Source organism: Coniophora puteana (genome assembly GCF_000271625.1).
Source record: "Coniophora puteana RWD-64-598 SS2 unplaced genomic scaffold CONPUscaffold_16, whole genome shotgun sequence".
NCBI lineage: Eukaryota > Fungi > Basidiomycota > Agaricomycetes > Boletales > Coniophoraceae > Coniophora > Coniophora puteana.
Window position 1 is genome coordinate 375,284 of NW_006913068.1, and position 20,742 is coordinate 396,025.

General features: G+C 56.0%; 9 protein-coding genes across 9 annotated transcripts; 4 read left to right on the forward strand and 5 right to left on the reverse strand.

Moving 5' to 3' along the window:
* Positions 1–42: 42 nt before the first annotated feature.
* CONPUDRAFT_93312 (uncharacterized protein) lies at positions 43–2,201 on the reverse strand (the record flags this gene model as incomplete). Its single annotated transcript, XM_007776032.1, has 7 exons — positions 43–775; positions 842–947; positions 1,013–1,507; positions 1,602–1,652; positions 1,728–1,852; positions 1,919–1,965; positions 2,031–2,201. The coding sequence occupies 7 exons, from the start codon at positions 2,199–2,201 to the stop codon at positions 43–45; spliced, it is 1,728 nt and encodes a 575-aa protein (XP_007774222.1).
* Positions 2,202–3,883: 1,682 nt separating this feature from the next.
* CONPUDRAFT_169340 (uncharacterized protein) lies at positions 3,884–6,120 on the reverse strand. Its single transcript, XM_007776033.1, has 4 exons — positions 5,772–6,120; positions 5,612–5,721; positions 4,370–5,535; positions 3,884–4,315 (listed from the first exon to the last, which is right to left on the reverse strand). Exons 3-4 carry the CDS (start codon positions 4,591–4,593, stop codon positions 3,958–3,960), a joined length of 582 nt encoding a protein of 193 aa, XP_007774223.1. The 5' UTR covers positions 4,594–5,535; positions 5,612–5,721; positions 5,772–6,120; the 3' UTR covers positions 3,884–3,957.
* Positions 6,121–7,917: 1,797 nt separating this feature from the next.
* On the forward strand, positions 7,918–10,041 carry CONPUDRAFT_85311 (uncharacterized protein). Its single transcript, XM_007776034.1, has 2 exons — positions 7,918–8,420; positions 8,475–10,041. The coding sequence occupies exons 1-2, from the start codon at positions 8,035–8,037 to the stop codon at positions 9,967–9,969; spliced, it is 1,881 nt and encodes a 626-aa protein (XP_007774224.1). The 5' UTR covers positions 7,918–8,034; the 3' UTR covers positions 9,970–10,041.
* Positions 10,042–10,553: 512 nt separating this feature from the next.
* On the reverse strand, positions 10,554–11,907 carry CONPUDRAFT_85312 (uncharacterized protein; the record flags this gene model as incomplete). The annotated part of the gene is made up of 5 exons (XM_007776035.1): positions 11,612–11,907; positions 11,170–11,547; positions 10,970–11,099; positions 10,699–10,947; positions 10,554–10,622 (listed from the first exon to the last, which is right to left on the reverse strand). A coding segment is annotated over exon 2 (313 nt), but the record flags the coding sequence as incomplete, so codon positions are not given.
* A 1,381-nt stretch (positions 11,908–13,288) lies between these two features.
* Positions 13,289–14,174, forward strand: CONPUDRAFT_85313 (uncharacterized protein). The gene has a single exon (XM_007776036.1). The coding sequence runs from the start codon at positions 13,378–13,380 to the stop codon at positions 13,876–13,878; it is 501 nt and encodes a 166-aa protein (XP_007774226.1). The 5' UTR covers positions 13,289–13,377; the 3' UTR covers positions 13,879–14,174.
* Positions 14,175–14,234: 60 nt separating this feature from the next.
* On the forward strand, positions 14,235–14,802 carry CONPUDRAFT_139998 (uncharacterized protein). The gene has a single exon (XM_007776037.1). The coding sequence runs from the start codon at positions 14,243–14,245 to the stop codon at positions 14,594–14,596; it is 354 nt and encodes a 117-aa protein (XP_007774227.1). The 5' UTR covers positions 14,235–14,242; the 3' UTR covers positions 14,597–14,802.
* Positions 14,803–14,812: 10 nt separating this feature from the next.
* CONPUDRAFT_77189 (uncharacterized protein) lies at positions 14,813–16,182 on the reverse strand (the record flags this gene model as incomplete). Its single annotated transcript, XM_007776038.1, has 8 exons — positions 14,813–14,967; positions 15,039–15,064; positions 15,236–15,238; positions 15,329–15,623; positions 15,676–15,759; positions 15,810–15,826; positions 15,877–15,998; positions 16,066–16,182. 8 exons carry the CDS (start codon positions 16,180–16,182, stop codon positions 14,813–14,815), a joined length of 819 nt encoding a protein of 272 aa, XP_007774228.1.
* Positions 16,183–16,734: 552 nt separating this feature from the next.
* Positions 16,735–17,686, reverse strand: CONPUDRAFT_77190 (uncharacterized protein; the record flags this gene model as incomplete). The annotated part of the gene is made up of 5 exons (XM_007776039.1): positions 16,735–16,839; positions 16,985–17,179; positions 17,216–17,323; positions 17,360–17,430; positions 17,572–17,686. 5 exons carry the CDS (start codon positions 17,684–17,686, stop codon positions 16,735–16,737), a joined length of 594 nt encoding a protein of 197 aa, XP_007774229.1.
* A 993-nt stretch (positions 17,687–18,679) lies between these two features.
* Positions 18,680–19,824, forward strand: CONPUDRAFT_65510 (NAD(P)-binding protein; the record flags this gene model as incomplete). Its single annotated transcript, XM_007775898.1, has 3 exons — positions 18,680–19,035; positions 19,148–19,209; positions 19,280–19,824. Coding segments are annotated over 3 exons (963 nt in total), but the record flags the coding sequence as incomplete, so codon positions are not given.
* Between the last annotated feature and the right edge of the window lie 918 nt (positions 19,825–20,742).

Below are 20,742 nucleotides of genomic sequence, written 5' to 3' on the forward strand. Positions count from 1 at the left end.
TCGTTGCGTCACACTCCAGAGGCGTTCTTCGCCCAGCCGATGTCAGAAGGTGCCATCAAGAACCCCGGCAAGATCGAAAGAGGGGAAGTTGGAGGCCTGAGTGATGTCGAAAGCGCCGCGGCTTGGCGCAGCCCCCAAAGAAGCGGAATCGAACATCATGTCGAGCGAAGCGGGGTAGAATGTGACGTCGTTCGTCGGTACCGCATCTGCCGCCACCGATGTCACCTGCGGCGCTGTTGACGGCATCGCCCCGCTCGTGTGCCCTCCACCAGCGCTCAAATATCGCCCCACGATATCCCCCACCACCTGCCGCACGTCCGGGAGCCCAAGCGTCGGCGGGATACTATGCCAGTTCCGCAGCCGCGGCCACGGCATCGCCGGGATCGAGTCTGCGTCGTGTACCGTTCTCAGCACGCTCGATTCTGCTGCCGAGCCGAGTGGCTGGAACTGGCACTCCGCCAGTCTCGCGTCTATGGCGACGAGGAACGCCGGCCAAATAGTAACAGACCCGTCTGCGTTCGGAGTGCCCATCGAGCCTCGAGGGGGCATGCCGACGCACTGGCGAGTGGAGTTGATGTCGCGCCACTGAGGCGCAGACGAGGAAGTGAGCAGTCCTTCGCCAAAAGAGAAACGGGGGACGTCGCCGCCCGCGGACGAAGATCCGTCTATGCTATGCCGAGTATGCTCCTCGACGATCTGTTGAGCATCACGCACCAGCGGGTCGTCGAACACGCGCGGCCAAGACCACGCGAGCATCTTGAAGATGTTCAGTAACCTGATAGATCACGCACAGAATCGTCCATGAGAAAGATTTGACGAGAAGCACTCGATATCGACTCACTTCTTCAGGCTCTCCACCCTCTGCACCCTCGTGATGTCCTCTCCGCCAGCCTCGATAGGCACCGAATCCAACACCAGACCACACCAGACCTTGATAGGTTCATTCCCTGTTTTACAACCGCAAGCGGGTTAGATTCCACGACATCCCCCCTCAAAAAAACACATAACCCACCTAAATGCATAATCCATCCCAAATTGGCCGCCTCCTGGATAGCACTCACAACCTCCCTCGCATACGGCACCAACGCCCTCCTCAGCCTCCCAAACACCTCCCTGAGCAGCTGCACATTGTCCCCTCCCTTCGTCTGACCAGGCTGCTGCCCACCCAAGAAAGATTGGTTTCCACTTTCTACGCGCTGCAGCCGAGCCTTCAAATCCAGATACACAGGCACGCTCAATGCCCCGAGCGCGCTCTTCATCGCCATTAAGAGCACCCGCCCCGCATACAGCGTGTTCCGGTTCCCGGCCCAGAACCGCGCGTTGCGTTCCTCGTACGGCATGTCCGGCGTGTGCTGCTGCAGGGCGTCGTATCGCGCGTTGAGCACGTCGGGGCTGAAGTAGCCCGAGTACCGTGCTTGAATAAGGGACAACAGCGCATGCAGGGGCGACAGGTTTGCGAGGTATTTTTCTAGGAGGGACAGGGAGAATGGGAGCCCGCTGAGGCGGCCTGAAGATGTTATGCGCGTATATGGGGTAACGTGGGAAGAGATGGAGATGTGAGTGTTGTGGTTGGGATGATACAGCGGAAGGGCGATACGTACGCATCTGCCATTGCGTGCTTTCAAGAGCGAGTTGCGTGACCCGATAGGTAACTAAAACCAAAACGCGGCCGTCAGTGATCGATTTGAATGCCTTTTTCTTGAGCATGCAGGGATGCAAAAACGTACATGGCCGAACAAGCACCAGGAAACTCCCAAAGTCCCACAACGGCACATCGTCGAACGCGCCTGCGAACACCTCCTCGGGCGAGGGCGGTGGTTGGCCAGAGAGCATCGTTTCGTCGTTTATCGTGCTTAAGATCGACGATGAACGTCAGTACGTCGCCAAGTAGGGCAGGGTAACGAGTAGAGATACGCACAAGGGACAGCTTTCACCACGGGTAGCAGACATGACAGCCTCTCTCATCTATAAGAATTACGCGCAAACCATCACCAACCATGCGGTCATTCTCGACAGTGAATGGGGCGTACAATGATCACAGACCAACGCAGGCCCATATGTCGCTTATGAGGCTCTCGCGCAAACGCATCGCCCTGGGGGTCATCCCACATGCCGACGTTGGGGAACAGCTCAGGGGGCGAGAACGTGCTGCCGAACATGAGAAGCGTCAAAGAGGGTATGCGCCGCGACACAGCATACATGTCGCGCGGGTCAGGCACGCGCCCCGGCACGATGTCCGGTCCATACACAGACGCTACCATTCGCCGCTCGTATGCCTCTCGAAGCTGGTGGACAAACGCAATGCTCCACGTGCGCCGGTCCGCTGTGCTCCCGACGTCTGCCACAGTCGATCGATTACTCGTAGCACGCGAACCAAGGCGCAGAAAAGACACTCACTGTCCGCGAGAAATCCCAAAATAAAACACACAGCTAATGCTGCGGGACTGGTTTCCTGCACGACCCGCTCCCTCCACGCCCGCTCGCTCGCCATCCCCCGCAGCTCCTCACATGCCCACTCGCGCCTGCGGCCCCAATCTTCCACAGCCTCCGCCTCGACGCGCCGTGGCTCAAAATACACGGACGAGAGCGCCGGCGGCGTCCGCCCGCCGCCGAACAGCGCGGGGTTGGACGACAAGCGCGCGGTGAGAGCTGCGATGGTGAGCACGAGCGTCTGCGAGATGGCGGGGAGGGCGGCGAGCCGCCGGCCGGAGAGCTCGAAGGAGGAGATGAGGGAGACGCAGGGGATGAAGCGCCAGCGGGGGACGCGGGTGTATACTGCGAGTGTGAGATTCAATGCGTGCGTTAGCACGGATATGACAAGAGAAAGAGTTGTGGAGAGAAGAACACGTACAGTACAGCAGGTCCGCCAGGAGCGTTCCGGAGAACTCGGTATCGATGAGCCCCGATTCGGCGTCAAGATAAGGCAAAGGACTCTGCGCATACGAGTAGTACTGGACGTTGTCAAGACTCTGAGAGCTCCCAGCGGTATCGCGTATAGCTAGTGAGTCGTCGGTTTCGTGACCCAGGGCGGAAACGCCAGCAGGGAGCAAGGGCCTCAACTTTGGCGGGGTAGTCGAAGCACATGCCGGCATGATGTGGTACGGCGTGTACGCAGGATGTCGTCCAGAGGACGATGAAGTAAATCCGATCGTAAATTTCCGTGCGATGGAGCTAGAACCGGGCGAAGCAGACCCTGAGGGAGGCGTGGCGCCTGGGGTGGACGCGGACGCATAGCTTGTAGCACCATACTTCTGTCTAAAGAGCGTAGAAGGTGAGCAGAGGCTGTCTCAGGCAACAGAAACGCGAGAGATGCCGAAAAGAAGAACTCACTTTGCAATCTCAATCCGCTTCCCTGTCCTATACTTTGGCTTCTTCTTCACAACCGGAGTCGTCGTGCACCTGTATCAACACACGTCAGCACTCCCTCACCAAGAGCGACAGAAACGCGTTTCGAAACAGAGATTGCTGTGACTTACTCGAGACCCTTGGCCTTACAGCTGGAGCACGACCCAGGCGGCAGGACAGGGAAACACTTGATCCTCCGGGACTTGCACGAGTCGCATGCTGGGAGACGTTTCTCGGCTGCCTGTGTCATCTGGGGAGGCATCTGAGGTGTTTAATCGAAACTGAGTGTCTTGGATTAAGGAAGGAGGAAACTTGCAAGTGCTTATGTCTTGTCCCACATCGCCCGCAGTGTGGAGGCCAACGATCACCGTCCCCCAAGAAATGACGCCGACTCGGACTCCGGCACCAATTTCTCGGGCTGCATGCACAGCCACGCACCACTGCTCTTTGCAGCAGTCGATCGTTTTCGTCGGTGCCATATCCGCCTCAATTTCTGCACATTCATTCACCTCACTTCGCGAACTTTTGAGGGTCCATTGTTATGACAAGATATTCTATTCTCGTAGATTACAGCAAATCATACACGCCTCCGCAGCATAAATGAATAATAAGCTAGAGCACTCCCCACACCACAATTACTGCGCAGCAACTTGCACACCGCCCTGGACCTGCGAAGACGAGGCAGCGACCATGACGACGGTTGAGAAGCATTGTGGTAAGGTTATAAAACCCCTGGTTGTTCGAGTTGACGGCGTGCGACACGGCATGCACCAGCGAGACGCGAACCGCCACAAGCGCTTGTCGTATCGCCATTGTCGGGAACGCGCCGAACAAGAGGCGACGCGCGCCGGTGTGGCGACGTCGTGTCCCCCAGGGCACAGGCTTGAGGTTTGTGATAGGGGCCAGAGGGAGGGAGGAGAGGATGCCGAGTTCGGACGCGAGCATGCCGCCCAGCGAGCAGGCGAGTTGGCTGTGGGCGAGATGATCAGAATACTATGAGTTGCGTGGGCTGTAAGGTGCTCACCCGAGAGTGGCGAAGAAGACTGTGCAGCTCAGCCCGTCTGAGATGCTCGGGGAGAGCGGACACCACGCCTCGCGCGGCATCGCAATGCTCGGTCGCGCCGTGCGCGAAGGCAGCGAGCTCCGTCGTGTCGTGCGCTGCTCGAGCACCGCTCGCCCGAGGGATTTAGCGGCTGATTGGGGCCGGAGCGCACGCACCAGCCGAGGGCAATCCAGGGCGGCAAGCATAGGAGCTTTGTTTGTCTGCGCGTCCTTGACAAACTCGCCGAGCACGCCCTGCACCACGAGCGTCGCAGGCACACTCTCGTGCTGCGCACGGCAGGCGCCCGCGCGCGTCGGGGCACAACAACGGCGACTGTTTCAGCTCTGCGTCTGCGTCTGCGGGCTTGACGCGGACGCCACGCGACGATGCTGATATGGCATCCCGGGAACGCGCAGCGTCATCGACGCACAGCCACGGGTAGGGAGGCCGAAAAAAAAAACCGAGCTCGTCGGTCTTGAAGTTGGGACGTGCGTTCTGCCTTTACATGATCGTGCAGAACCGCGACTTCTTCTCCTCGCCCTGCTCCACCGCGGTCGGTAGCGCCGTTGCGGGCGCGATCTTGGTGAACTCATCACTAGCGATGTCGAGCGACGCGTGGCCCTCCGAGAACCACCCGCCAGGGAAGAAGCGCGACGACGAGGTCCGCCCTGCTAATGATTCCGTTCTCGCCGACAGGGGCGAGGCCGCCTGCAGTTGGACTTGACGGCGAGGGACTGGAATTCTGGGCGTCGCAGGGCTTGAGGGTCATGATAAGGATCAGGGGGAGGGAGAGGATGCCGAGTTCGGACGCGAGCGTGTCGCCCACACTGGCACGCGTCGTATGGCCGCCGTCGGGAAAACGCCGAACAGGAGACCACGCGCGCCGGCGCCGCGATGTCGTTGGGAACCCGCCTAACGAGACACCATGCGCGGAGGCGCACGACCGAGGCGCACAACCGAGACGCAGAAGGCCGCGAGCACGCGTCGTATGGCCGCCGTCGGGAAAGTGCCGAACGAGAGCCCACGCGCGCCGGCGCCGCGGTGTCGTGTCATCCGAGCCCAAACCAGCGGAATACGGAGGGTGAGGCGCAGCCAATGTGAGGGAGGCGCGCGCACTGCGAGTCGTGGATGCTGGCGTCGACTCGGAGCTCGTAGACGCGATGTGTCGTGGCCCAAGGGCAATGCATGAGCAGGGAAGGCAGAGGCGTCTGTGACGACTCGGAGGGCGCTGCAGGCTGACCGAGGAGCACGCTGGGCGTCAGCGGGACAAAGAACCCGCCGAACGCGATGCATGGACTTTTGAAATGGCATTGAGGTGGCTGAAACTGCGACTGCTGGAGGCTGTAGGCAGAGTAAACGTGAAGGAAGGATGATAATGACGCACTGCTTGTTGTAGATGCGTGCGCCGTGTGCGCTGGCGGCGTGGCCCGGTCACGGGCGTAGGCGGTCACAAAAAGACCACCACGCCAGTTCGATTAGCACATGATGAAAGTGCAAAGCAAGTTTAAAAACATTGTTGTGGAGGGCGAGACAGCACCTTGGCCATTGGGATTTGGCTCACGGCTAGTGCACCTTGTACAGAGTACATGTCCGTAGAGCTTGTGCCCGTGGTCAGGCACTGGGGGAATGATGGCCCCATTGTGCAAATAGGAAACATGAAGAGAGAAAGAAGACCCTGGATATTTGGGCCATCCAGTACGCATGCGTAGGGATGGGGGCCAGCCTGGGTATAGTGTGTGGTGAACGGAAGCAAGAGATGTCGCGCGGGTTCAAAAGTTTGTAAGTGTAGGTTCCCACGCTTCGTTCTCCAACAGATTCGAACACTCTATAGCTAGTAGGGGGGATCATATTTCGTCCTGACAAAGGGTGATATTCACCCGTGGACGACAGCTCAATCGAGTGACAACCCAGCCTCGGTGAAATTCAACCCATAACCCGGGGGAAAAACATTCGACCCGTATTCACCCTCTCCGCGTTTTCACCCCCCTCCGGGTGAAACAGATGCCAGCGCAACCATCCAGGTCTGCCCGCTGTGGTAAACACCTCGATTCAGAGGTCTGGGCTGATAGAAACGTGAGCGGATATTCAAGTTCAGCACAAAATTCTCTAATAGTCCGATTACACTGTAGACGCAAGCCTCCCCGGCAAGACACGCACTTCCGACGAACCAGCGGGCGAAGAAGGGTGAATCCCAGAAAAACATAGATATTAGCAGTTTATTCAAAAAGGCATCATGGTGGCGTGGTTCTCGTGGATCTAGCTCGAAGCAGGAAGAGGGGACGTGGCGTAGCAAGGATGCGGGAGGGAGACCGGAAGAACACGAAATGCGGCGTACTCAGCGACTCGTTTCCACAACAGTGTCAGTCGCTCGTATGAAGCTGGTGATTTTTTTTATTGAGAGACGGACAAGTAATTGTTGGTTCTGAATATTTCTGCGCATAGCGCATTCTCGCTGCTAGAGACCGACCGCGCACAAAATCTGGCTCTCCAGCTAGGCCGGAGTCAGACGATGAGAGCAGTTCGTCGCCGTCGCCAGAGCCAAGTGATGCCAATCGGCATGGAGGCAACACGAATGATGACGACGATAGCGTTCATGGCATAGTCGATACTGTGTGTTATTGTCTCTGCCTGCCGTGCTGCAAGTAAGATGCTCGGACGTATCAGGGATTGAGCGAAAGAAAGAAAGTGGTAATATGTATTTGTCTTTTGATTCGGTCATGATCGCAGAGCGATATAACTACTTCTTCGCTTACCTATCGTAATGGTTGCTGAAAGAGATACCTTGTCGATGTCATCTCTGCTCCATATACCTGTGCGATCCGTCTAGATCTGGGGAATGCTGGGAGATCATACAAGACAAAGGTGACGAGTGAAAGAGGGGAGTGGAGTGTTGGATATAGTTGGGACTCTCCTACACACAGCTTGCATGCGACGATGTTTCCTTTACACCTTGGCGAATATGTGAGGCGACGTGAAAGCGAGACTCGTACTTTCACTTCGTCTAACATATTCAATAGATGCTGTCAGGTCCCGTCCATGTAATGGCCTTTTGAGTGGTTTCCCGCCAAATTCGGTAAGGTGAACCATCGCAAATACGCTCAATCGCGCAGACATGGTGGGTTGACGAACCTCATTGTGCGTGCGTCATTCTTATCAGCCGAAAGACCTCGACCACAGTGACCGTCACCAAGCAGCAGGAACCTCTACCACGACTCCGCATTGTCGCCGGAGACTACCGTTCTCGGATGAAGGGGACGCCCAAGATGGGCCGTGGCAATTGTGATGGGCAAAGATGAGGGGAGATGCCAGGAGGCAGCGAAGACAATAAGGGGCGCGGGAGGACGGGCACGGATTGGCGCGTCCGTCGGCGGCTTTTGCCCCTGGGAGAGCAAGGCGTGGTCATGCGCGGTCCAAACGCGGCAGTGCTCTTTTGTCTTGACAGTCTCGGTGGACCCCGCTGACAATGCAAAGCGTTGATATGACTCTGAGACTTCGTGGTCGAAATGGTCCGTACAAGAGCGCGGGAGGGTACTTTATGTGCGGGTGGGATGGGGGCAGATACCCTCCCACTTTGCTCGTCGTGCTCAATCTCCAGCCTGCGCGCAGGAATCACTACCTAGCCATTCTCCTAGCGCGGATCCGATACGATGCAGTCGACCTACGGACGACCCCGAGTTAGCCTATTTGACCAGCTCCCCGCCGAGCTCGTCTCCTACATCCTCGACCTCAGCACCCATGCGCCCTCGTACGAGCAGGATCCCTCCCAGGGCGTGTTCTCCATGGAGAGCACCATCAAGCCCTTCGAGCTCGCCAGTTGCCTCGGCTCTCGCCTTCGCCGCATAGCCGTCGGCACCTCATCCCTCTGGACCAGCATTCTCATCACCCACGCGGATCTCTACTGCCAGGACGAGGACGGGGAGTGGATGCTCAACCCGGATCGGCTGCTGCACCAGCTTGTGCGGTCGAAGGAGCAGCCGATAGACGTGGTCATATATGCGCGGGACGAGGATGAGTGTGATCTTTCGATACACAAGTAAGTCTCCGCCTTCGTCTCGCTACGAGAGTTGTTTATCTGACGGGTGGGCAGCGATACCAACTACCGCCCTACGTTCGGGCCCAAGGCTATGCGCGCTGCACTGAAGATCCTCCTTTCGCAAGTCCGGCGATGGCGCAGCCTTGCCATTTATACCGACATGTGGGCACCTATGCACGAGGCGTTGTCTTGCCTCGACGATGTCCCCCTCTCCATTAACAACGGCGTTGTCGCACCCTTCCTCGAATCCATCACCCTCCATCGACACAACCCGTACGTCGCCACCTCCGGCTCGGGCACGTTCGTCCCGCACCACTTGCGCGATGTCTCCCCACATCCGTTCAACGCGCTCCTCGGCAACGCGACGGGTGATGCAAGACGTTTTCCACGTCTGCGCCATCTCAATCTGTACGGCGTCCATCTGAACTGGGACGCGCTCCCGGACTTGTTGCCGACCGCAATGCCCATGAGCACGTCAAGCCGCCAGGGTTTGCAGACGCTCGAGCTCGCGTACCACGCCGAGGACGTACGGCCCTCGACCGACGCGTTCTTCCGCATGCTCGGCGCCGCGCCGAGATTGCGCAAGTTCGTGCTGCGCGTGTCTGGGCCACACGAGCCGGCAACCGCTTTCGCACCCGCGGTGTGGTCGTCGCGTCCGCACGTTTCCCTGCCCCTGCTCGAAGATCTCGATATTTCGTATCTTGACGCCTGGGAGACAGCGCATATCCTCAGCCGCATGCACGCGCCGAATTTGCGGGCACTCAGCATCGAGGACGGTACGCCGGGGGACAGCATCGAGGATGAAGACGCGTCAGGTCTTTTGGGATATATCGGCGATGGACTGCTTGTCGATAACAGAGACGCCAATAGGACCTTGGTGTGGACATCCGACGCGTGTGCGGGTGCGCCGTTCCCGAAGCTCGAGAAGATCAGCCTGCGTAAGGTGCTCGCGCGAGCGCCGAGTCTCACGCGGTGTCTGTATGGGACGCGGGATCTCAAGGAGCTGGAGATGGAAGCCCCGACGCTCGAGTTTCTCGGTGCGCTGTTCCCCGACGAGCAGGGCGCTGTGCCCTGTCCGAAGCTCGAGACGCTCAGCGCGCGCAATCTGAGGGACTTCCAGACGGAGTGCGCGAGAGAGTGTCTCGCGCGTGTCTTGGAGGCGCGGCGGCATTGCAAGGCAGCGGGAGTGGAGGCGACGCTAACGACGTGTGCCGAGGAGGAGCTGCTCCGTCGTGCCGCCCTCGGTGACGATGAGGAGGAGGAAGACGAGGACAGCTTCATGGACGAAGACTACGACGCTATGGACTTCGACTATAGCGAGAGTGACGGGGCAGAGACGGGCACCGAGACGGATGAGGAATCCGGCGGTACGGACCATCACTATCATCACCTCAGCTTCGACACCAAGACTTTCTCGCAGGAGACAGAGGCAGACGCGTTCAAGCTCGGGGGCACGTTCAACGACCCAGTGTTTGACGCGCAGTACGCAGCAGTGTGGGCTGGGTTGCAGGCGCAGGTCCATGGCGGTGTGCAAGTTGCTGCGCAGTGATTGTGTGGGGGGAGTGCTCTAACTTATTATTCATTTATACTGCGGAGGCGTGTATGATTTGCTGTAATTTACGACAACAGACTATCTTGTCATAACAATGACCCTCCAAAGTTCGCGAAGTGAGGTGAATGAATGTGCAGAAATTGAGGCAGATATCCCAGCGGCACCGACGAAAACGACCGACTGGCTGAGTGGTGCGTGGCTGTGCAGACGGCCCGAGAAATTGGTGCCGGAGCCCGAGTCGCCGTCATTTCTTGGGGGACGGTGATCGTTGGCCTCCACACTGCGGGCGGTGTGAGACGAGTGCAAGACATAAAGACTTGCAGGTTTCCTTCTTCCTTATTCTAAGACACTCAACATCGACAGAACACCTTGTATGTGTCCTCAGATGGCACAGGTAGCCGAGAAACGTCTTCCAGCATGCGACTTGTGCAAGTCCCGGAGGGTTAAATGTTTCCCTGTCCTGCCCCCTGGGTCGTGTTCGAGTTGTAAGGCCAAGGGTCTCGCGTAAGTCGCGGCGATCTCTGTTTCGAAACGCGTCTCTGTCGTTCTTGGTGAGAGAGCGCTGATGTGTGTTGATACAGGTGCACGACGACTCCGGTTGTGAAGAAGAAGCCAAAGTATAGGACGGGGAAGCGGATTGAGATCGCAAAGTAAGCTCTAGCCTTCTTGCATATCTCGCTTTGCTGTTGCTTGAGGCAGCCTTTGCTCACATTCTACGCTCTTTAGACAGAAGTATGGTGCGACAAGCTACGCGTCCGCATCCGCCCCAGGCTCCACGCCTCCCTCAGGATCTGCTTCGCCCTGCTCTAGCTCCATGGCTGGGAGCTCTACGATCGAATTTGCTTCATCGTCCTCTGTACGGCATCCTGCGTACACCCCGTACCACATCATGCCAGCATGCGCCTCAACTACACCACCAAAGCTGCGGCCCTTGCTCCCTGCTGGCGTTTCCGCCCTGCGTCATGAAACCGACGAGTCGCCAGCTGCACAGGACTCGGGGAGCTCTCAGAGTCCCGACAACGCCCAATACTACTCGTATGCGCAGAGTCCTTTGCCTTATCTTGACGCCGAATTGGGGCTCATCGATAGCGAGTTCTCTGGAACGCTCCTGGCGGACCTGCTGTACTGTACGTGTTCTTCTCTCCACAACTCTTTCTCTATCCGTGCTAATGCACGCATTGTATCCCACACTCGCAGTATACACCCGCGTCCCCCGCTGGCGCTTCATCCCCTGCGTCTCCCTCATCTCCTCCTTCGAGCTCTCCGGGCGGCGGCTCGCTGCTCTCCCTGCCATATCGCAGACCCTCGTGCTCGCCATCGCAGCGCTCACCGGGCGCCTGTCGTCCAACCCCGCGCTGTTCGGCGGCGGGCGGACGCCGCCGGCGCTCTCGTTCGTGTATTTCGAGCCGCGGCGCATCGAGGCGGAGGCTGTGGAGGACTGGGGCCGCAGACGCGAGTGGGCGTGTGAGGAGCTGCGGGGGATGGCGAGCGAGCGGGCGTGGAGAGAGAGGGTGGTGCGGGAGAGCAGCACCGAGGGGTTGGCTGTGTGTTTCATATTGGGGTTTCTCGCGGATAGTGAGTCTTCTGCTCGTGATTATGGACGGGAGTGCTGCTGCTGAAGGAGGGCTGGCTGTGGCAGACCTCGGGAGCACCGCAGACCGGCGCACGTGGGCGACCGCGTTCGTCTACCAGCTTCGAGGGGTATACGAGCGACGATCGGTGTTGAGCGTGTACTCGCGCGTCACCGCTCCTGATCCGCGCGATGCGTTGGACGTGTCGCGGCGCATACCGGCTCTGACGCGTCTGACGTTTGGGAGCACCTTCTCGCCGCCGGAGTTGTTCCCCAACGTCGGCATGTGGGACGATCCTCAGGGCGATGTGTGCTTAAGCGGTCCTTATAAACGTAACATGGGCCTGCGTTGGTCTATCAACATCGTGCGTTTTGTTGTTTACCTGGAATGAGTTTGTAATTGATATCTGGCGCATTCTTCATCAGATGAGGGAAGCAATCATGTCCGCCACTCGTGGTGAAACGTGTCCATTGTGCGTGGGTTTACTCGATGCCTCACTTCACCTTGCGGTACGATGTATTGCGATGAGGCTTTCTGACGTTCTTCTTTAATCTCAAGCACGATGCACGACGAGATAATGCTCTCTGGACAGCCACCGCCGTCGCCTGAGGAGGTTTTCGCAGGCGCGTTCGACGATGTACCTGCGTGGGACTTTGGGAGTTTCCTGGTGCTCGTCCGGCCTTGTACGTTTCTGAATCGCATAGTCGAGAAAAAAGAGCACTTGGACTGTTTGCTGACGGCCATGTGCCGATTTTAGTCACTTATCGAGCCACTCAGATTGCTCTTGAGAGCACTCAATGGCAGACGCGTACGTTACCCACGTCGTTATTGCATCTCCTCTCGTATGAACTCACGCACGTCAACGTCAACGACATCCCCAGGCCGCCTCAGCGGGCTCCCGTTCTCCCTATCCCTCTTCCACAAACACCTCGCAGACCTCTCTCCCCTGCACGCGCTACTCTCTATTATACAAGCGCGGTACTCGAACTACTTCAGCCCAGACGTGCTCAACGCGCGGTACGACACTCTGCAGCAGCACACTCTGGATATGCCGCACGAGGAGCGCAACGCGCGGTTCTGGGCTGGGAACCGGAACACGCTGTACGCGGGACGGGTGTTCTTGATGGTATTGAAGAGCGCACTTGGGGCGCTGAGCGTGCCGGTGTATCTGGATTTGCAGGCGCGCTCGCAGCGGTTGGATGGTGGGAACCGGGTTCATCTGAGCAGACAGGGCCACGGGAGGGGAGGGGACGATACGCAGCTGATCAGGGAGGTGTTTGCGAGGCTGGGGAGAGCGTTGGTGCCGTATGCAAGGGAGGTTGTGAGTGTTATTCAGGAAGGAGCAAACTTAGGGTGGATTATGCATTTAGGCGAGTTCTTTTTTTCTTCCACTTGGAATATCTTGGGATCTAAAGCGTCACCCGCTGGCAACAGTGAACGAGCCTGTCAAGATCTGGTGTAGTCTCTTAATGGATGCAGTGCCCATCGAAGATGGTGGAGAAAGCATCACGAGGGCGCAGAGGGTAGAGAGCCTCAAAACGTGAGTCACTATCAAGTGTTTCTCGCGGCCCTTTTCATTCATTGACGATTATCTACGCGATCTGTCAGATTGTTGAACATCCTCAAGATCCTCGCGTGGTCTTGGCCGCGCGTATTCGACGACCCGTTGGTGCACCGCGCTCAGCAGGTCGTCGAGGAGCACACCCGAACCAGCACAGGCGGCTGTTCGTCCGCGGGCGCCGATATCCCTAACTTCTCGTTCGGCGAAGAACTGCTCAGCTCCTCATCTGTGCCTCAGTGGCGCGACATCAATTCTCCTCACCAATGCTTTGATATGCCTCCTGACGGGTCCATGGGCACTCAGAACCCAGACGGTTCTGTTACCATCTGGCCCGCCTTCCTCGTCCCCATACACGCGAGCTTGGCAGAGTCCCAGTTCCAGCCGCTGAGTGCGGCAGCGGATTCGAGTGTGTTGAGGACGGTACACGATGTGGACTCAATCCCCGCGATGCCGTGGCCGCGACTGTGGCACTGGCACAGTATCTCGCCGACGCTTGGGCTCCCCGATGTGCGGCAGGTGGTGGGAGATATTGTGGAGTGGGGTTTGAGCATGGGCGCGGGGCAGAGAAGCGGGACGATGCCGCAAGTGCAGCTGATGCCAATGACGACGACCGCAGTGCCAGCCAGCGACGTCGCATTCTACCCCGCTTCGTTTGATATGACGTTCGACGCCGCTGCTTTGGAGGCTGCGCCGAGCCGCGGAACGTTCGACATCACTCATGCCTCCAACTTTCCCTCTTTCGATCTTGCTGGGGTTCTTGACGGCGCCTTCTGACATCGGCTTGGCATAGAGCGCCTCTTGGAGCGTGACGCAACGATTTGAATGGGGCAAAGGCAACCTCCGACGAGGTCGACAAGATAGAGTGCACTTGCCTACAACACAGCACAGAGACGACAGCTAAAGCCGAGGGTGGCACACCGGCGGCCGCGTCCTTGTTTTCCAACCACACCCGCCCTTTCTCGCATTTAGCTGATTCGTTGTTAAGAGGGAGTTAAATAACTCCACACTCCGACCTTTGGATAGTCTTCTCATCGCCTCCGCCCCACCGTTTTTCTCAAGACAAGGTTAACGAGACTTCAAGCTTCAACTTCAACAGGTTGGCCGCCTCACTACGAGTTCAGCCACGGTGTCGCCTTTCATGGTAGCTCTCTGTCAAAGAACTATGAGAACATGTAGCAACATATTTCTCCGCGCCTTTCATGTGTGCAGCCCAATCCCCACCTCCTTCGAAGGGCTGTGTATGGCATCTGCCGCTGCTGCGGAAGGTGTTCGGCTTGCCACTATAGCTTGGCAATGCCTAACACGGTACCAACTTGATGTCAATGCGCGAGATGCACACGCTGGCTTCAGTGAACGTGTGGCCAACGCCCATCAGGCGTTGCGTGCCACGGTGCAGATCAAAATTTGTATGTGCCCCGAAGCTGTTACAACGAACTCTGCATACCGTAACGTTTATTACTTGCGAATGCACTTCCAGTATGGGGACGTGTAAATCGCCAGACTTATTGACTAGAGTATCGTGCTTCACTGATCCAACGTTATGGAGTAGTCCTCTCCGGATACCGGTCAGAGAATACTCTCGCCCCTTTACGTGAAATGAACAAGTCTAGGCCTCGTGGGTTCCTAAGTATAGCGTTGATGTTATATCGTCCCCCTGTTAATTCTTCGTACTACGTTCGGCGACTTCTAATTCATGAAACTACACGCTTTATGCATCCAAATCCACACGGATCTCTCTCCCCTGCTTTTCTGCAATTCCCATAACACGGCTCAGCTCGGCATGGTTCAGAAGCCAGGATTGTTCAACATGCCATGTGTCCGCGAGCGAACGAAGGTGAAGCATTGCTCGACAGACAGACAGCACTGTCGCAACGACCGCCATGCTAAACTGAGGTCACTTCTACATCATATAACCAGACTTAGTAGAGGCTTACTTGCTTCCCATTGCGACCATATATTCCTGCGGGAAAATACATAAACATCAAAGGCCGATCTAGACGTGATTTTGTGGCTTACGACAATGTTGGATTCGCTGGTAAAGGTCAACGAAACAATTGTGTACGAAAAACTAGCTAAGATTTATTCTGCGTCATGTCCGCCTCCGTCTCAGGGTGTGCACGTTCTCACTCACCAACTATAAAAAGATATATCATGCAGCCTCTAATCAACGAACGCGTAAGATCAAGACGATGCTGCTCAATTCACGCAAATATGATACACTCACTCCTTGAAGAAAAGCGACAGGAAAGTTTGACGGACAGGCTCCGATGCAACAAATAGTCTGACGATCTTCAGAAAGAAGAAGACGGTATGAACAACAAGAGACGGCATGTAAATGGTCCACAACGATCGAGGGCTCTGTGTTAACTCGGGGTTTGATATTTCAATGAGAATGAAGTGGTATTGCTGCCTAGCCACGATTGTGGTTGCAACAGCACATCCTGTGTATGTAGCGACGGAGAATGCCTGTACGGCTTTGTTCCTGGGGAAGAGATACCACACTCGCAGTCCAACTACGGCTGTTTAGAAACCTTCAGCGATACGCAGACGGTAAAAAATATAATTTCCGACCTTGAGCTGCGAGAAGGACTACAAACGCCTCGACAAACTGCAGCAAAATGGAACCGTCAGACCATTGACTGGTCAATCCGGAGACTGTTTCAGGGATTTAGAGTCCGCTTTCAGTTTTTCCTTCCTGTGCTCACTCGTCAGCAGCTTCATCCTGCGGACGATGTCAGTTAACGTTCGCGCATAGTGAATTTCATAGCATACACTGATTGGGCTATGCCACCATAGCGAATCTGAGTAGGTGAAGACTTCACTTCAGCGTTCTCAATCACGGGAGGTGGAAATTTCTTACAATAATGTAAAGAATTTTGCTCAGAGATAAGGAACTATCCCAAAAGCAAGTTACCTGATAAAACAATTAACACTCTCGTTGTCAGGAAGAAAGACTCTCACCTCGTCGCCGAAGGAAATCAGGTAATCATAGATGAGCAGAACCGACGCAGCACAGCCCGTCCACTTGACATAAAGTGAGGCTTTAGTCAGATTCAGAATTTCTTGGGAGGAGGACATTAGGGCGCGCTTTACAATACGCAGGTCCAAACTGATGTAGAGGTACTTATCTATTATTTGGACCACATGTGACCTTGTTCGCTTGCACCCATCACAAAGCTCAGTCGTTGATCATCAGGCGTTTTATAATAGCCTATAAGCACTGAAGCGTAGCGAGTTTACGATTGTCTGCGAGCGTGAAGTGGCTAGTCCTCCGAGAAGCAATGAGCACAGAAACGGCATTCGGACCTGTATATGATACACAGGGCCACGCGCTATTGGCATGTCGACGCAGGGCAGTAACAGGTGTCCAGCAATTGCCGTTCTCCGATCGTCAAGAACCAAAATCTCACGCTGTTGAGGCTCATCAATCAGTAGATGCAAATGCTGAGTTTGATGGCTGTGGCCTTCTGTGCGGCACAGATGAGATAACGACGTTCATTGAGTGAGTGGTTGGTCTGCCAGTCAGTAAAGAATATTCGGCGGCGTTTTGTAGTTTATGGTGCGCACAGAAGAATCCAGGTAGTAGATACTTTATAGGCGCGAGCTTGACACTGTCCTTGTTACAGAAGGTTAGAGATGGGCCCATTTGTAGGTTCGGCATTCTACAGTGGTCCCGAAGGGATAATCAGAGTGCGGAGACAGTGATGGAGTGATGTAGATGTAGATACCGGGATTCTATTATAAAGCATGTTAATGCTCGCTTCACTGTGGACACGGAGTGATTTCGCGAGAGCAAGGATCGAATTTCCCGGCCCTGCCGGCCCCCAGTTCCTCGAGTCCGTACCTTGTTATTTACAGACATCAGCTACATTGGACGCACTCGCCGATCCTCAGGGCATGGCTGGTCTGGTGTCACAACAAGCATCGCCCGGAGAGACGCAGTCCGTTCCAGTATGGTTTCCATCTTGTTTCGCCTACCTTGTTTCATCTGATGGATGCTAGTGCTACAGCCTTGCGCCACATATTCACTTGGACCAAACCGTAAGCAGACACCGTTCAAGGCACAGTGACAGTGCTACAAGGGACCGGGAGTAAAAAGCTTGGATCATACATTGACGGTGGCACCATCCAAGTTGCTAACGCAGCGCGCAGGCGGAGGTTGGTAGCTGATCTTGCCCGACAAGCCCAGTATCCAGAGTGATTTGGACAGGATGAAGCGCTGTAAACAGTCGCATGGCAGCCAATACGGGCTCACCGAGAGGATTGCTGTCCCAGTGTGTTTCCAGCATGTAGGATCGCGGAAAGGCGATGGCCTGATCCAGGACTCTGCGTAAGATTCGACATCTTGATATCATTCTGGCAGACTCCCTCGTCTGAGAAGGCTTGGGCAAAGTCGTCGATGTGGCAATTTGACATCCAATTGGATTATTAACCAGATAACCCCACAATCATTAACTCGACACTCACCGAGTACCGCCAGAGTATTAGTTTGGGGGTGTGGATGAATATATCGTGTCGACCATAGGCGATATATGTTTATGCCTTTACGCATTATCCGTCGAGGCGCAGATGGACAAGCCATCTTCGGAATGGGGAAGATTGGAGTTCGACCTCAGGGCCCCGGAAGCCAGACCATCGCGGATATATATCACCGCGGCACAAAGGCTTGTGCAGGCGCGTGCGTCGAGCACGCTAATACCTTGTCTCGATTAGACTTGTGAAAGCGAGTTTACCGAATGATTTGTATGTCTTTACGCATTATCCATCTTATCCCGGAGAGCAAGAAAGTCGTATCGATAGTACGCTCAAGTCCAGAATTCGGCTCGCGCCAGTCATCGCCAGCAGAACAGCATCAGTTGCGCAGAAAATGTTTGGGGTTTGGGCATCGATCACCACCTTGGTCAGCGCCACTTACCGACAACAGCTCGCAACGATGAGTGATAGCAGAAACTAGCTCTATCGGCCGAACGACATGCACTTTGCATGCACCAAGCGGGGATACGACAGGAGACCACTCAAGGTGGGAGCGGGAGTAGAGGGGCGCGCCTACGCGCCTGATGACTGATCCCGTTTCTACCATTGATTAAGCTACTGGTTCCCTTCATTCCACCGGTCATTCGGCCGTTCAGCTCACCATTCCAGATGGCAGGCAGGTCACCCGGTACAGCGCACTCTGGCAATCCCCATGGGCAAGTATAAGAGCCTTCCTCTCGGGGATGAAGCTGAGTTCTGACTCGACGTGGGTGTGCACAATCACGACGTTCTTCTCTTTCTTGGACTTCTTTCGTTATCCCACCACGCTGCGCACTCCTTATCGTTCTTGCTGTCCTTTTTGCGCTCTGGTACTCTGCTTCCCTCGCTTTTGACCTTGGATAGCATCACATTTGTAGTTGGACTTTGAACCTAAGGACAGACAGACATGTCAGGATCGAAGGTTTGGCTCATCACAGGTGCGTTCGCTCTCTTATCGTCTCAATACTCCTATCGAACGAAGCACACTCATCCTACCCTCCTTCCTCACTCTCCGTATCGCCCATAACACCCCCTCCGACGCCCACCCGGTGCCCACCATCGTACAGGCACATCCTCCGGCTTCGGCCGACGCCTGGTCGAAATCGCGCTCGCGCGGGGCGACCGCGTCCTCGCATCCGCGCGCGACCCATCCAAACTCACCTTCCCTTCCAACCCCTCCCTGCGCACGCTCGCACTCGACCTCAACGCAGGCTTCGCCGCGATCCAAGCTGCCGTAGACGGCGCAGTCGCAGCGTGCGGATGGGACACCGTCGACGTGCTCGTGAACAACGGCGGTATCGGGCTGCCGGGCTATCTCGAGGAAGGCGGGTCGGCGCGGCTGATGCAGCAGTTTCAGACGAATGTGTTTGGGCCGCTGGATGTGACGAATGCGGTGTTGCCGTATATGCGGAAACGTGAGTGGTTGGCCTTCCTTCTGATGAGGGTGAATGGGTCGAGGAGTGGGAGCGGAGAAGGGCAAGCCTGCTTGGTGATCTAGCACTGACTGGTGGTTTTGCATCACAGAGCGGAGCGGGACAGTTGTCATGATCGGCAGCCGAAGCGCCTGGCGGCCAGAAATCAGGGTACGCGCGCGTTCGCCAGCCACCATGCCCGATCTAATATACTGCACAGGGCATCGGCTACTACGCCTCCTCCAAAGCAGCCCTCCACGCACTCACCGAATGCCTCACCGTCGAAATCGCGCCCTTCGGCATCCGCACGCTCCTCGTCGAACCCGGCGCGTTCCGCACCGAAAACATCTACGGCCAACACTTCCTCTCCCCGTCCACACACCCCGCCGACTTCAGCACGGGCGGCACAGCGCGCGACATCCCCGACTACGCGGTCACGCGCGACGCGGACATCGCCAAGTTCGCTGCGCCCTCGGGCAAGCAGCCTGGGGACCCGGATAAGGCCGCGAGGGCGATCGTGGACGTTGTGAGAGGGGAGGGCGTCGCGGAGGGGAGGGAGTGGCCGATGTATCTTGTGCTTGGGACGGACGCGGACGATAATATCAGGGAGAAGGTCGGGAAGGTGATCAAGGATATCGATGAGTGGCGGGATGTCGTGCGCGGGGTTGGGTTCGAGCCTGATCCGAAGGGTCAGGCGCCGGTGGCGAACGGGCACGCTGTTGCGGCGCCATCGAAGGGGGAGGAAGAGGATAGAGAGGAGAAGAAGAAGAGGAAAAGTGGGTGTATCATTGCATGATGGTCGAACTTGTAAGGCTGATGAGGGATGTAAAAGTCTAGTTTCATGAACATTTGCTTGTACTATAAGCGGGCTTGTACCAACCAAAGCCTTTCATGGTCATGTAGAAATTTGAACATTCACTGAACTGGCATGGTCGTGACGATAGCTTCGGTACTTATTATATACTGTGAATAAATCGGTAATGAAAGCAGCCAGCAAGCATATGTGAAGAAGCTTCCAAAGCGTAGGATAGAAAAGGTGTGGGAAAAGAGCTAATGTCGGAAAAATCCCAGGAATATGGCCATAGAATTGAAATGTATTGAAATCGCCTCACAATGAATCAAGAATTAAAATACATTCCAATGGGACCCTTTGGTCACCATGATATTATATAGCTATTTTAAAGTGATTGCCATGGAATTGAGAACCAATTGAGAACACCCTTATGATGGCAAGCAGCCTCGTCCAATGGAATTTCAATGTTCGCGTCGCCTCCCAACGGGGATTGCAAACCTATCTAACACCGGACTTTCGACATTAAAATCAGCCGCGACTACGTTAATACCGTAGAGAGATCCGAAGAGACCTATTTCCATAAGTAGCCATGTACTAGCCAATTAAGCCGTGTATGCATTACTCCGCGTCGACACGCGGGCCCCTCATGCATACACTCAACCCACTAGCTATTGTAATCGTATATGCTTTGGACTTATGAGTATCACGTTCACGAGCATTTCGCCGAGCGTTTCTCCGGCGATTACTGTATTCGCCGATCTGCGAGTTCGGCCCCGGTCCCGGACTCTCAGGCCTCTCGGACATGGCCTTCACACTGCTGTATCGCCATTGTCAGACACACTGCATCGTACCAGTATTGACTGTTGGTGCCCATCATGCCTCGCGCTACTGCTGTAGCATCCGGAAAATGCTCGTGTCGAT

Excerpts from the sequence above, each read along its gene's own strand:
- CONPUDRAFT_169340 (XM_007776033.1), bottom strand. The coding sequence starts at position 4,593 with ATGCTTGCCGCCCTGGATTGCCCTCGGCTGGTGCGTGCGCTCCGGCCC. Across the intron at positions 4,316-4,369 it reads GTCTTCTTCGCCACTCTCGG|CCAACTCGCCTGCTCGCTGG; the intron begins GTGAGCACCTTA and ends TCTCGCCCACAG.
- CONPUDRAFT_85311 (XM_007776034.1), top strand. The coding sequence starts at position 8,035 with ATGCAGTCGACCTACGGACGACCCCGAGTTAGCCTATTTGACCAGCTC. Across the intron at positions 8,421-8,474 it reads TGTGATCTTTCGATACACAA|CGATACCAACTACCGCCCTA; the intron begins GTAAGTCTCCGC and ends ACGGGTGGGCAG.
- CONPUDRAFT_85313 (XM_007776036.1), top strand. The coding sequence starts at position 13,378 with ATGCCTCCTGACGGGTCCATGGGCACTCAGAACCCAGACGGTTCTGTT.
- CONPUDRAFT_139998 (XM_007776037.1), top strand. The coding sequence starts at position 14,243 with ATGGTAGCTCTCTGTCAAAGAACTATGAGAACATGTAGCAACATATTT.